Source organism: Eulemur rufifrons, chromosome 17 (assembly GCF_041146395.1).
Source record: "Eulemur rufifrons isolate Redbay chromosome 17, OSU_ERuf_1, whole genome shotgun sequence".
Taxonomy (NCBI): domain Eukaryota; kingdom Metazoa; phylum Chordata; class Mammalia; order Primates; family Lemuridae; genus Eulemur; species Eulemur rufifrons.
In genome coordinates, this window is record NC_090999.1 from 7420324 (window position 1) to 7435189 (window position 14866).

Genomic DNA, 14866 nt, shown 5'->3' on the forward strand with positions numbered 1-14866 from the left:
ACTTAGGTGTGACGGAATGTGTGTTCACAGGCTCCCGCCTCCCCCCGACTACCAGAGAACGTCCTGCCACTGCTAGTTGAGCTGCTGAGTGCAACCCCACCCCCTGCTGAATCAGAGAAAGGATGGAGAAGGACATTCTCAGAGGGAGGAGGAGGAAAAGGGATTCGGGAGAGAAGCTGGCTCAATCCATATAGCAAAGAGCTTAGAAAGAAGGTGGGAGGGAAGAGTAACTATCTCAAGGGCTGCTCAAATGAAGGTTTGGAGGATTTGGTAATTAGGGGGCTAAATACCAAACCCTCATTAATGTGCTTCAGGAGATGAGATTTCACAGGGAAGAGAATTTTGAGTTACTTATATTGTGGCCTCTGACCTCTGCTTCTGAAAAGAAGATACCCCTTAGAGACTAGACTGCAATGGCGTGCAGGGTGACACTGTTAGGGAATAACCACAGCTGTGATAATAAGTTCAGCATTGATCTTCCTATTGACAATTCTGTTTCCAAAGTGAGTTTTCAAAGTTTTATTTTCTATCCTTAGAAGTTAGATTCAACACATCTTTTCTTATGATAAGGGACATCTCTAACTCAGACAAAAGCCTCAGTCAAAAATTAACCTGGAAAATGAACAATGGTTGTTTATTTCCACTGGGGATATTAGCTGGAACCCAAAATCATTACTGGGACACTGTTGGTCAGTGTATGGTCATTGGCTTTTTTATCCCTGATTTTTAAATAGCTCTGCAACTTCCTTAATCTGGTAAGATTTCTTTGGCCTCTAAATAAGGATTTCTCAGTGGGTCTACAGAGACTATTTGGCGCTGAAGTAACAAATACAAGTTTTTCGCCTCGGCTGTCCTTGAAGGCTCTACAGCCCATAAAGCTTATCAATTCTAATTTTCTTTGAGTGACTTGAGATATAAAGAAAAATGTGGCAAAAATCCGTTGGGCTTTTAGCAACCCAAGCTCATCCATGCATCAGCCTAGAACACTTAGGGCTTGGCACTTACATTCACAAGCAAGACTTCTTCATCAGAGACCTACTTTCAAATGAAAGTCAAAACGTGAATGGTTGCCATCCTCCAGAAAAGGTAACCAGCTAAGACATTAATGCTCACGTATCAAAATCTTGATTGCTCAAAATTATGCCAGTTTCCCAGTCATTTTTAAGTGAATAAGCCTACTAATGTAATCGCATTAAGCAGAGAAAGAAAAGATTCCAAATTAGTGGTAGTTATATGCACATTCTCCTTATTTCAATAAAAGGAATTAAATAGAAAAAATGGAAATAGAGTATTCTGATGCTCAGTCTGTGTCACTGAAGACCAAGCTTAACAACGGAACCTTCAGCTCCGCTTTGCTGTAATAAAAGAAACTTTCATCTATTTTTAAGGTAAACTGTTAAAGATCCATTAAAACTAATTCCATCAACAATTCCAAAAGCTATTAGACTTAAATATTTAAACTAAATTTTAAGGGCCAAAAGGGAGTATTTGCAGTTTAATGTAGAAATAAATACCACCTGACATACCCGTTGCTTTCATTAGTTTGTTTCAGCTCTGTTGCTTCTAATGAAATTTAATTAAATTGATTTGGATACTTAAAGGTACAGTATATATAAGGATAATGATCTCACGCGATGCTATCTTTTAAGAGCAAATACTGCATAAATCTATTTTAGAAATTCAATTTACTGCCATTGGCCTAATTCTAAAGAACCAATGTCACCAAGATTTGACAAGTGGGAAAGGATGCTGATGATTTAGATGAGGAAAGTATGCCATCGTTAACTGCCAGCAGGTAAGTGGTTCCAATGGGATGCAGAAAACAAAAACAAAGAAACAAAAACACTCAGGAAGTTGAAATAAGACTAAATTAGTCCCCTTATTTCCTTGGTTTTGCTTTTGAGGCTTAAAGCGAAGATCTGACTTAGATGAGCTTTAACAATATCCTTTGTGTTCCAATTAGTACAGCAAAGTTAAATTCGGGAGAAAGCTCAACAGTATAGTCTTCAGGTCTACCAATACAAATGTCTAGCATCTAATATGTCGTTTGGACATTTGACAAGTCAGGTATTTTACACACATCCTCATCAGCAGTCAGTAAATTCAAACTTCAGCCTGGGTTTCAGCTTTGAGTTCTCCATATCATGCAAATGGAAGCAGGGTCACTGAATGTGTCTTCTGCTAGGCTCACACGCTGGGGTAGCTGCACGGTTATTTAGTAAACATTGATAAGTCGCTGGCACTATGCTGGGAAGAAGGGAGAGAATAGAAAAAGAGAGAGGCATGGCTCTTGAGGGAAAGATGGAGGAGAGATGGGTGTTTAACAAATGACCACATCAGCAGGCATTTGTGGTAAGAGCCATGAAGGAAAAGCACAAGTTGCTAAGATCGACCGGTCCTCGCCTTGCAGAGCTGGAGAGTCGGGGTGGTTTCCTGGAGGAAGTGATAGTTAAACTGAGACAGAAGTAGCCAGGCTTGGAGGGAGAGTGGGGAGGTATTCTCACCTGAGGAATTAAGCTGTGCCCAGGCAGTGCTGAGGCTCTGAGACGGGCACAGCATTGTGACTGCAGAGGAAGAGCAAGGAAGGGCGAGAACAGTGTGGCTGAAGCCAAGAGAAAACCCCGATTGATGGGTATTTTATTTTTATTTTTTGATATTACATATTTTACCAGTGGTCAATCCATCATCTGGTTAAGTAGAGCACTAGTGGGGGGCGGGGGCGGGGCATAGCATGAATGGCTCCCAGAGGAACATGTGGGAACAGTGAGCTTTCCTGGGGAACCGTGCTATGACAGAGCACATACCAACACCAAGAAACGTCTGAGCTATTTCCACCTTGTGTGACCTCACTCTTCCCTTGGTTCTTGCTAATGGTGTTTGTTTTGTTGTTGTTGTTGCTGTTTTAAGAGACAGAATCTTGCTCTGTGCCCCAGGCTGGAGTGCAGTGGCATCATCATAGCTCACTGCAGCCTCAAACTCCTGGGGTGAAGCGATCCTCCTGTCTCAGCCTCCCAAGTGGCTGAGACTACAGGTGAGTACCACCACACTCGCCTAATTTTTCATATTTTTTGGAGATGAAGTCTTGCTACGTTGCTCAGGCTGGTCTTGACCTCCTAGTCTCAAGCAATCTTCCTGCCTCAGCCTCCCAAAGTGAGCTACCATGCCCAGCGCTAATATTCTTAATGTTAGTCATGCTCTAAAACATATTCTGAAAACTTACAGTTCTTCGTTTCCCACTGAACTGGCCTCCTTGCACAGGACTAAGGAGTCACGGATTGGGACGGTTTTCGAAGTTGAAGCCAATTGGTAATTACTGTAGAAGCATTTTTAATGAAATGACAGCATTGTGGGATCTCTTGAGAATGTGGCTTTGATAAAAACTGGGCACAGATATTCAAAAGGACTACGGGTGTTGATCCGTACGTAACATGAATGTCCAAGGGCATAAACATCTCAGTAGCCTTTTTTTCATTTTTGCACCTTCTAATAGAAGCTGTTTTTCACTGAGGCCCCCAGGCAGGGAGATTTGGCCACTTGACTGAAAGCTGGAAGTATTTACAAGGGCATGTATCCAAAAGAAAAAGCATGCCCTCCCCAGCTCGTTTCTCTTCCCATTTCTGCAGTGTGGACAGAGTGAGAGCCAGCGTGGATCCTGCAAAAGAGGGCAGCCCTCCAGAGATGGAGCACCCCATCGGGAGGGGCGAGGCCCTGACTCGGGAGGCGCTTATCAGACTTGGACTAGTACACTCAACCTCTGGGTGAGAGGGCGTGGGAAGCTGAATAGTGGCGCCTCCAAAGATGTCACCGTCTTAATCCTCAGAACCTGTGAATATGCAAGCTTAAATGGCCAAAGAGACTTTGCAGATGTGATTAAGTTAAAGATCTTAAAAGGGGAAGGTCATTCTGAATATCCAGGTGTAATCATAAGGATTGTTCCTTACAAGAGGGTACACAGGGGGTCACAGTGAGAGAAGCAGAGGAACAGATTCAAAGATGCTAGATTGCTGGCTTTGAAGACGGAGGGGGAGGCCACCAGCCAAGGAATGTAGGCAACTTCGAGATCTGGAAAGGCAAGGAGAAGGTTCTGTAGAGAGCATCTGTGGGGAGTGCATCCTAGCCAACACTTTGATTTCAGCCCAGTGAAACCTGTTTTGGACGTTTGATCTCTAGAACTATAAGATCACGAATTTGTGGTGTTTTCTAAGCCAGTTTGTGGTAATTTGTTGGCACTACAATAAGAATCTAATATAGAGGGAAATGAATTTCTAATTTTCTTTAAGCCATGATTATTTTTGGCTTACTAGATACAATTTATTAGAATTCTCGAAAACTCATAGATGATTAAATATCTGAGATAAGGTATTGTGACCGGATGTTAACGCGGCTTTCCCTGTTGTCTCTGTTTTGGCCAAGGACCCAAGCAATGCAGGGAACAGTAGGTGCCCCATTGCCCCAAATTCTTGAAGAAAAGTATTCAGGGTTGCAAAAGACTATGTAAAGAGCTTGCCCATGAGCTCCCTGGGCTTTGGGGGTTGCAGAACATCAGCTGGATGACACACCGATTCTGTGCCAGCAGTGAAGTGACCATGGTGCCCGTGGAGCTTAAGTTTCAGGCCCTCCCACCGCATGGGTCCCTTGCAGGGCCTGTATATAATTTTGCATTCACAAAGTGTACTCTTCTTAAACAGGACTTCCAAAACCACGAAAGCTGCAGGGGCGCAGAATCCACATCCTCCCTGGTCTGTCTGCAGTGGGCAGCAGAAGTCTGGGGCCTGTGGAGGGCTCTGAGCAGCTGGCCGAGGAGGCTGGGTCCAGGCTGGGCAGCCACAGTAGGGGAGGCCCTTGTTGGGGGTGTTGCCTCTGAGCAGGTCCCCACGAGAGAAGCAGGTGGCACGTGGACGTGTCCCACAGGCGGAGTGCACCACGGCCAGGGCAAAGCCGCGTTGGGGCTCTGCTCTTCTTTCCTCCACCCACCTTCTCCCAGCTCAACCCAGCTGAGGGTCACTGGGGTGGGGGCAGGCATGGCATATGAGAGGAAGAGGGGATGGAGCTGGGAAGAGAGAGGAAGCTGATCATGCTCTCTCGCAGGAGATTAAGGTTCTGAGACATAATGTCACCCAGTCTACTGGACCCACCGAAACAGGAGGGGGTCACTTTGAGATAACTGCCCAAAGTAAGCAGCAAGTGCAGGTGGAGATGTACGTTAAACTTACTAAGCTTTCTAGCTCCTGATCCTATCCTTCTTTTCTGCCTTTTTTCTCTGGGGTATTTTTGTAGGTTTTGATTTAAAATATTACTGGCGAAGCCTTGTGAAAGGCTGGGATTATAGAGGAAGTGTTTCGTTTGGCGCTGCGATGCGGGATTTCCCCTGGCGTGGGGACCCCTCCCAGCAGTAGCTATAACTTAGTCACTTCTCGTTTAGCAACTGCCGTGCACATCGATTTCCACTTTTGCACAATTGATTTTTGCTTCTGTTCCCATTTGTGCCTTTGTTTTTGGACAGATATCATATGATGAGTGTCTGAGAATTGTCTCAGAAAGGTCAGGGGACCTCGTGAAGAAAGACTTTCCATGTCAATACCAAACATCAACGCAGAAACGCCCAGATTTTTGGAGGAGACGGTATCGTAGCTAAGTTTAACCTCAGCCTTTCGTTTTTCCCCTAACGTGCCATCAGGTGACGTAGAAAGGAAGGAACTTGAGGAGCCACATTTGTAGACCCTGAGGACATTGGCCTCGGGGTTGTTTTAGAATCTGGCCAAAAGTCCTTATGTTCTTTCAATAATCTCTTGGTGAAGAATTTTCCAGCACAGTAGAAAGATTAATAAACTCCTGGTAAGCAATTTCCTTGGTACAATGACAGCTCTACATTTAGTAGTTTAACATATTTCTATAGAGGATTTGCTGCTTTTCCATCACTCTCTTAGATATCCAGAAAGTAAAATCTATTAATTCTCAAAACAGCAACCTACTGAAGGAAGTATTAAAATATTCCTTGCTCTTCTTACTGCAAAGCTTAAAGATCAAAATTTTGAATGTTGACCATACTGTGTTTTTCCTTGACAATATTTCAAAATATCTTTCTATTCTCGTTGGCACCTGGTGTTGTTTCCCAAATGTCCAGCAGGTGAGGGTGCTGAGCGGCGCTGAGCACCAGCCCACGGCTCGGGTGTGCAGGCAGGGGCTCCCGGTTCATCCGTGCCCAGCGGTCAGTCCCCCCAGCCGCGACAGACGGCCGGGGGGCTGCGTTCACTCATTCATCCACTGTGGTTCGGACATTTGAGGAAAACGACAGGCACTCCCTTACCTATCTATAATTACTTATTGATTTCTTGTTTTGTGAGTGCCATGGTGGCAAGAGCCAATGAAACAAATACAACAGCGGCGAGGAAAGAGAGCCCCCTGTGAGACGGCCGTGAAGGGCATGACTCCGCTCCCATCGAGGCTCATTATTCACCGGCTGAGTGGCATGTGCAACCCAAGAGGCTATTTTCCCTGACAATAAAAGGAAGGACATTGAAAGATTAGTTTTATGTTTTGTTTCTTGCATGGAAATGGCCATAGTGATACAGTATCTCTATTCAGAGAAACCTGACCTTATGCGGTCTCAAGCACAGGCCGTGCGGCATTTTCTGAGACGTCAGCTCATTGTGCAAGATACCGATACTCCGTGTGTGTGTGTGTGTGGGGGGGGGGGGCGGTTGTCACAGCCATACAAACCCCAGGGCATGAATATTAGTGGGGAGGAAGTAGTCTGGCCTCTAACCCCACTCATAGTCAATAAGAGTTTGATTCTGACACTTGATCTGTCTTTGATTTGATCCCTGCATTTATAAACTAAGGATTTTTATTCACTTATAAAGATACTGAGTTGATGCTGTTCTCTCTGAAGCACTTAGAGTTCATTAGAGCACAATAATGAGCTTCAGTATGATATGCTAAACACTGGAAAAATCATCTACCACCTGACAGCAGGGACTGGACAGGCGTCCAGGAACTGGAGGTGACAGAGTAGGGAAACCAAGGGGGAAGGTGCTATACAGATGTAGGGGACAGTGAACAGTGACAATGACAATGCCAAATGAAATCCTCACTCCAAACCTTCCACTGCCTGTGGACAGGACGGCAGAGACAGCGTTTGTCAGCCAAACAGCATAAAAAGTGTTTTAGAATACACAGCAGCAACCTCCATTGGTATGTTACTCTCTCTTCGAGACAGTCAGTAATCGGCAAGGCAGGTGTCATGGCTTTGACTTCACGGATGAGAAAACCAAGGGATAGGAGTGGGGTTGAGGGAGAGGATGCCCATAGTCTCCATGAAAGGCTGTGAGGTTCTTTGATGCCAGGGTTGAAGAAAGTTACAGACTTGGCTACACAAAGTGGAAGGACGACACCATGGAGGCCCAGGTCTCCAAACCTCCAGGGCCCCAGGGGCATGTCCAGCTGCCTAGGAGAACATTCTGCCAGGTACAAGAACTGCCATAGACTATTTTAAGAGGTCATTTACTGTTCTGGGGACCCTGCATCAGGAATGACACTCACCAGGTACAGAACTGGATACAAAGCAACCCTAGCACATCTCTGACGCTGGCTATGTCACCTGGAGAACTGAGGTCTACTCACTGGGTCCCATCTCTCAGAAGCAGTGGGCCACAGGGATGCCCAAGTCAACTCTTACACTGATGGGCAGAGGGTCTTAGCCTGCCCAAGGTCACGCTGCTAGTGTGTGGCTGGGCTGTGCCTTAGACCTCTGGCCATCTGCTCTTTGTATTTCACCAATAGTATGACAAGCCTTCCAGGCACCAGTTGGATCTCAAGTTTTATTAGAAGTTGAATGCCCAGTACATGGAAAGCATAGTTTCACTCTCTTCTCTGCTTCAAATAAACCTGGAGGAATGTATTCATCTTGGGGTGCTACATTACAGAAGGGATACTGGCTGGGCGCAGTGGCTCATGCCTATAATCCTAGCACTTCGGGAGGCCCAGGCAGGAGGATCACTGGAGGCCAGGGGTGGAACACCAGCCTGAGCAAGAGTGAGACCTTGTATCTACAAAAAATGGAAAAATTAGCCAGGTATGCTGGTGAGTGCCTGTAGTCCCAGCTACCTGGGAGGCTGAGGCAGGAATTTGAAGTTACAGTGAACTATGATGACATCATTGCACTCTAGCCCAGGTGACAAAGCAAGACTCTGTTTCAAAAAAAAAAAAAAAAAAAAAAAGGATACTGACACACTTGCATATCAAATAAAGTAATAGCAGTGGCGAAGGTTGTGGAAACACTGATACATTAGAATTTAGCATGTGATGGGATTCACAACATGCTACCCCAACACACAGCACCTCGGCATTTGGGAAAACAACAGAACCAGGAAGGTCTCTCACTTTCCTCTCACTCTTCTCCCCTGAAGCAGGTCCTAAAACCCTCATTTGAGAGGTGCCCTTCCTATACCTGGAGGAAAGAACATCCTTATCCCTGAAGACACAGGGGCACAAAAACGAATCAAGAAGCAGGCCTTGCTAAGTTCCCCCAGCTTACTACCATCAGATCATACCCCTTTGTCCTCCAATCACGTTTCTCCCCGACTGTCCACTGTGTCAAACCCAAGCATAAAAATACACAAGTTCGCCTGTTTCTTTGGGTCTTCATTTCCTCATGGAGGCTCTCGTGTCACATAAAACTTACATTAGATAATTTTGTATGCTTTTCCCTTGTGAATCTGTTTTTTGTCATAGAGCTTCAGCTATGAGCCTAGTGAGGGGTGAGAGAAGATATTTTTTCCCTCCCTTACACATGTTCCGCCCAGAGCAGGGATGGCCTCCAGGAGCAGACAGCTGGCATCCAAACCAGGAAGGCTATCACAGGGAAGAGAAATTAGACCTTTTCAGCTGGCTTTGGAGGGCAGACGTTGCAGACAAAGAGATTTTTCCTTAATACGAGTAAGAAGTTCCAGATAATCACAGCCACTCTAAAATGGAATAATATGCCTCATTAGGTCGTGATTGCATCTGACATTAAAGATACTTGAAGAGAAGGAAATGACTGCTGGAGCGATACTGCCTATCTTCTCCCACCACAGACTTTTAGCAGGGGTCGTGCCGCCTCCTCCTATCCCCCCTCGCCACTGGCTGCAGCGATGGGGCAGGGTTCTCGCACGAGTCTGGTAGCTTCTGTATCTCTTATCCCCGCTGCCCCCCATTCTCCCCCTAAGGGAGGGAATGAGAAGGGGCAGAGCCAGGGAGCTTTGCCCACACAGGTGAGGCCGAGCAACAGACTGGCCCCATGATCACCTGCTGGCCCTGGGCCACCTGCCTGCCCAGGTGCAGCCTCCTGAGACGGAAAGAGATCCCTGTCTAGTTGGAGCTTCAATAGCTTTGAGTCTCTCTGTTACAGAGACTTAGCCTGTGTCCCAACCAATAAAACTATTTCTCAGGGATGTTGTACAGATTATTAAGCTGTCATATAAGGATTTGTACACGATAATTTCTATATTCTTTAAATTCTATGCCCCTGCTCCAATTTATCTCCTTTCTTCCAAAACAAGATGTCCCAACAGTCCCCACCATGGTCAAACATAAGTGCCCCATTATGGCAGTGACCTCATTTTTTTTTTTTTTAAAGCCCCAAGGCTTCAAAAAATGTCAAGAACTTTCCATCTCTTGCTTCTCTAATTCCCCCATATCCAGTCTCTTCCTAAGGTTCATCTTCTTTTCCTTTAGAAAATATCCTCTGCAATGATACAAATGATAATGAAATTTTAAAATTCTATTTGTGGTTATCTAAACTTAAAGGTTGGTTTAAAAAAGAGTGGTGCATTATTTCGCCTGCATGTGATAACATTCTTCTGTAATTGTTGACATCCCCTGGGGGGGGGGGGAACCCAGAAGAGTAGACCTTATGAAAGTGGAAGATTCAGATAACGCAGATATGTTTTGGCTCTAAAGGCATCAGGAATTGAACACAGTTTTGTATTGTTCAACACAGCCACCCAGAAGAATATTCTGGTTGATTAAACGTGTCTCTCCAAGTACCATAAAGTAGGTGAGCTAATGAAGTAAGACCTTGGCCTCTGTGCCTGGGTTCTTGGAGAAAACGAGCTGGTGACAGACAGAGCTGAACTCTGCCACGCAGACACACGTGCTGCTCTCACCCCAATTTCCAGCTTTCCTCTCATTTCCCTCTTACCCACAATGCCCTTACCTCTTACCCCCTAATGATGCAAACTCAATAAATTCCTCAAGATTTGGGCATACAGTTTTCTTTCCCTTGATTCATGCTTTAAAATCTGTAGTGTATAATTTGGAACCTAATGAAGTTGCCAATAACCATTTAATATTTCATCTTTACCCTCGGTAGCTCCTTCCCACAGCTTATGCTTTCCTTACAACTCTTCCTGTGCTAGGCCTATAATAGGTGTTTAATAAATAGATCTGAAAATTGGATAATTAAAAGACATGGATCAGACTTCTTTTCAGTGATATGTAAATGATCAGTGAAGAACAAAATAGAAACCTATTTCCCCACTGATTAAAAACAATTCATAAGGATGAATGAGTTTGGTTTTCTCACAAAAGGACTTTTCAAATGAGAAGCTTTTTTGAATTTCGAGCTTTGCTATGAGCAGCGCTTATGACATTGAGCACAAAGGTCCTCCTTTCATTTCACAACTGCATAATTTGAAAATTATTAAGAATAGCTCTTTCTCAATATTTTTTAATCATGGGTCAACTAAAAACATCACCATCAATTTGTTCAGGCCTCCTTTGCGAATCTCCTCACATGAAACACATTTTAAACTATCTTTAGCTCTTGAGTTTTAGCTCCATTAAATTCCTGTCAACACATTCTTTTGTTTTTATGGAAATAGAAAGACAATTACATTTTTTGAACTCTTCCGACCAACATGGAAAAAAACTAAGATGGGAAACTCATACTGCTATTTGACAAATAACTTGGAGAGTCTCTAAAAGCTGTTTTCCTTCGACGCATGTAAGTGTGAGAAGGTGTATCTCAGCAAAGGGGAAACGTTCAGGATCCGAGCAGAAGTGCGGTTTATTTCAGGCAGTAATATTAATTGAGCTTCTGGAGCTACCGATTCAGAACACCCAGCTCCTTTCTAATTTACAGCGTGTTCTTCAAGTCTGGCTGCCTGTTTCGCCACACTACCCTTTGCGGGGAGAGATTTCCTGTGGCTCTCGGAGGAGCCCGGAAAAGAACTCCATAGGGATGCTGGGGTTTGAGTTTCAAGCAAACCCAAAGCATTTCAGATGAAGGGCTCATCCTGACATGTAAAATGCTCAGGAAAACATTTAATTAATCCACAACACTCCTCTAACACTTAATTTTGCATTCTCTGTTTCAACTTAAACATACTTCCTGTTAGAAAAATAGGAACATTTTGAAAGAGAAATATATAGGTTAAACTTCATAAACTTAAAAGTGCAAAGTAGTGAATACTTAAGGGAAGTAGGAAGGCCTTGGGGGGAATCTAGAAATAGATTACAACTTAGCAGAGACGGTTATTAAATATTTACTTTTCCCCATTAGATTAGAAACAGGCAAATTTTCCCTCTGGCAAGATGAGTCTCATCCCTATGAGAGCTGTGGCCCCAAGTTCCTGCGGAGCGAGCTGGTGCCCTCCAGGCTGGCCAGATGGGGACAGAGGCAGCGATGGCCTCGGCTATCTCTCCCGCTCCCTGCGAGGAGGTGCTCCGGGCTGTGCAGGAGGGGGGCCGTGCACCTTCCCCCGGCCTGGCTCTGCTTTCTGAACCCCTGCACTGAGCAGCACCGTGCTCCAGCGTTCCAGTGCTGTTCTCCACCCTGACTCCTTAACTCCACCCCACACCTGCTGGTCTGATAACAACAAAACAACTTCTGGGAAACGTTATTCAAACATTCTCCCCTCCTAACCAAAAAAAGAAAAGTTACGTATCCTTCACTTAGCAGCACTTGGAAATGAGGTGTAGAATCAAAATTTCTAGATGTGATATTTTTCTCTTAAGGTATTTTTGAAACACTTTGGGGGTGAACACTCCTTTGAAATGTATGCTGAAAATTCCTGCCTGCCTCGGGGGGAGTGTGCAGAACAAATGTTGAGCCTCTTCATGACCTCGGTTGTCACTGGGAACATCATCTCTTTTCCCCCTTGGCAGTAACTCGGTGAGGTTCTCAGGGGCTTAGGAACACGGGTCTTCAACATTCCTAGGCTACGATACTTCCTAACTTCCTGAATTGCTTCATATATACTTTTTTACGGTCTCAAAATATACTTTTTTCAAAATACCTCAGTTCATTATTTTTTTAGTCTATTGTAGAACACAGAAGCTCAGGAAAACAGGCTTATTTTGTTTTCTATAAGATGCTTTAGGGTAAGACCCTCTGAGCATGGGTCTGTCGAGTCCAGGGAGTTCACGGATCTTAGTAGATGCTCAGAGCACACATAGCCTCTTCTCTTGCATTTTCATTGATTCTCTTTGCAGGTGTGTTTCCATGACTGAGGCTGTTGGACAAGTGTCCCCTGTAACTGCGATGTCACTCATACGGCCACATGCTGTGTGTTTGGACTCAGGGGCTGTGTGTAGCTCATGGCAAGAAGGTAAAGCAAACCTTACCTTTTTGTACAGACTCCTCAGATCTCGATACTGCCACATGCTGTTTAGGACCTGAGATGCGGCCTTGACCACTTTCGGAGAGTGTCTGGTAAAGAAAAGACAGGAAATGCAAGATGTGAGGGGGACAGCTGAGCTTCAAATTGACGCAGACTTGTCAGGAAAGGTCAGGAATAAACATCCACGTGGATTTCCGGCTCTTTTCCTCTCAGCCCGGGGAGTGCAAAGGATCGTTCTATCAGCCCCTAGCCCATTCTCATCAACACACCCGTGAGGGTGAGAGACAGGAACGCACGACAATTTGGCAGAGAACTTTCAAAATGCAGACATAAGAGTGGTGGCATTTAGTCAGAACGCAGACTTAGCGTTTGAATACAAAAATGAACAGAAAGAAAAAAAAATAGTGAGTAGGAAGGGCCAGATTTAGGGGCTTTAATGGAGGTGTAGCACACCTGTGTAGGAAGAAGCAGAAAGATGTTCATGGTCCTCCATGAAGCACAAGAGCATACAGAGCATTGCTCCACACACCTGCGTGACTGCAGGGAGTTGTTCTGCATTTGCTGCTTGTGCCAAGCACACAAGATCAGCAGTGAATGACAGCGTGTGCACACACTCTTGCGTGTATACAGACGAGTGCACTTGAACGAGCACTTAAAGTTCTGTCCTCTGGACCACAGTGAAAAATCAAGGTCCCATAAAGCCTTGGACTAGTGGTTCTTACTCATTATTTGATCCATGCCTTTGAGATCCCTACGATAATATAACTAAATATTTTGTCTTTGGGTTCAGTGCCAGTCTGTACCTCAAAATAGAGGCCAGGTCAATAACTCAGTGTTGATTTAAGTCAATCAAATTCTGGGCAGTCACATTGACCAGTGGTCGTGGAAACTATTAGCTATCTGTGGATTCTGAATTCTAACAGGCCAGTTTCACAACCTGCTGCACAACTCTAGTGGCCGACATCGACATTCGTGGGCTATCCTCAGGGGCTAGCATGCTTTTTCTGTGAAGGGTCAGAGAATGAATACATATTCTTGGCTTTGGGGGCCACATAGTCTCAGTTGTACCTACCCAACTCTGCAATGTAGCATGAAAAGAGTCATAAAGGTAATACATAAATGAACAGGTGTGGCTGTGTCCCAAAAAATGTTACTTGCAAAACACAGGTAGTGGGTGGGACTTGGCCTATGGGCCAGTTTGTGGACCCCTGATCCATGTGAATGGTGACTTCTGGTGTTGTCCAGGATACAACCATTTATGAACACTTCACTGTGATGACCACGCTGAAGCTGACCAGGGGTGTAGTGGCCCAGAGACCCACTGAAGGGAACACAGCATCTGAGTAAAGATGCCTTTGAAATAAGATGGCCTTTGAGATAGAAAGTGAGCAGCTGGTTAGATGGGTCAGGGTGCGGCTGGATTTGAGAGCCACAGCAAATGGATATTGTGAGGACCCGCATTTCCTAATGAAATTATGGGATACCAATACAACAGGTGGATAAAATGGCAGCTATTTTCCTGGGTGTTCATGTTTGTCATTTAGACCAACTAAGTTTAATGTTTTAGGGGCTAATGCAGCTGGTGATTTTAAGTTGAAGCCATTGGATTTGTATCAAAAATCCTAGGGCCCTTAAGAATTAATCTAAATCCACTCTGCCTGTGCTCTGGAAACTTGGAAAGACAAAGCCTGGATGTGACAGTACATCTGTTTACAGCATGGCTTACTGAGTATTTTAAACCTACTATTGAGGTCTACCGGTCAGAAAAAAAAAAGATTTCTTTCAAAATATTAATAGTACTGCTCACTGACAGTGTACCTGGTCACCCAAGAGCTCTGATGGAAATGCACAAGGAGATTAATGTTGTTGTGATGCCTGTTAACATGATATCCATTCTGTAGCCCATGGATCAAGGAATAATTTTGACTTACTCAAGTCCTGTTATTTAAGAAATACATTTCATAGGGCTACAGCTGCCATCCATAGTGATTCCTCTGATAGATCTGGGCAAATGATATTGAAAATCTTCTGGAAAGAATTCACCATTCCAGATGCCATTAGGACCATTTGTGATTCACAGGAAGAGGTCAAAATGTCAACACTAATAGAAGTTTGGAAGAAGTTGATTCTGACCTCATGAGTGACTTTGAGGGTTTTAAGTCTTCAGTGGAGGAAATAACTGCAGATGTGGTGGAAATAACAAGAGAATTAGAATTAGAAGTGGAGCCTGAAGATGTGACTGAATTGCTGCAATCTCGTCA

The 14866-nt window shown here is 44.5% G+C and overlaps 1 protein-coding gene across 8 annotated transcripts in view; it reads right to left on the reverse strand.

Moving 5' to 3' along the window:
* Positions 1 to 14866, reverse strand: part of CTNND2 (catenin delta 2) — an 826820-nt gene that overhangs the window by 28532 nt on the left and 783422 nt on the right. For all 8 annotated transcript variants that reach the window (XM_069491984.1, XM_069491978.1, XM_069491981.1 and 5 more), the window contains one exon: positions 12610 to 12694. In XM_069491984.1, coding sequence (XP_069348085.1) covers positions 12610 to 12694 — 85 coding nt within the window. The remainder of the gene's footprint in view (positions 1 to 12609; positions 12695 to 14866) is intronic.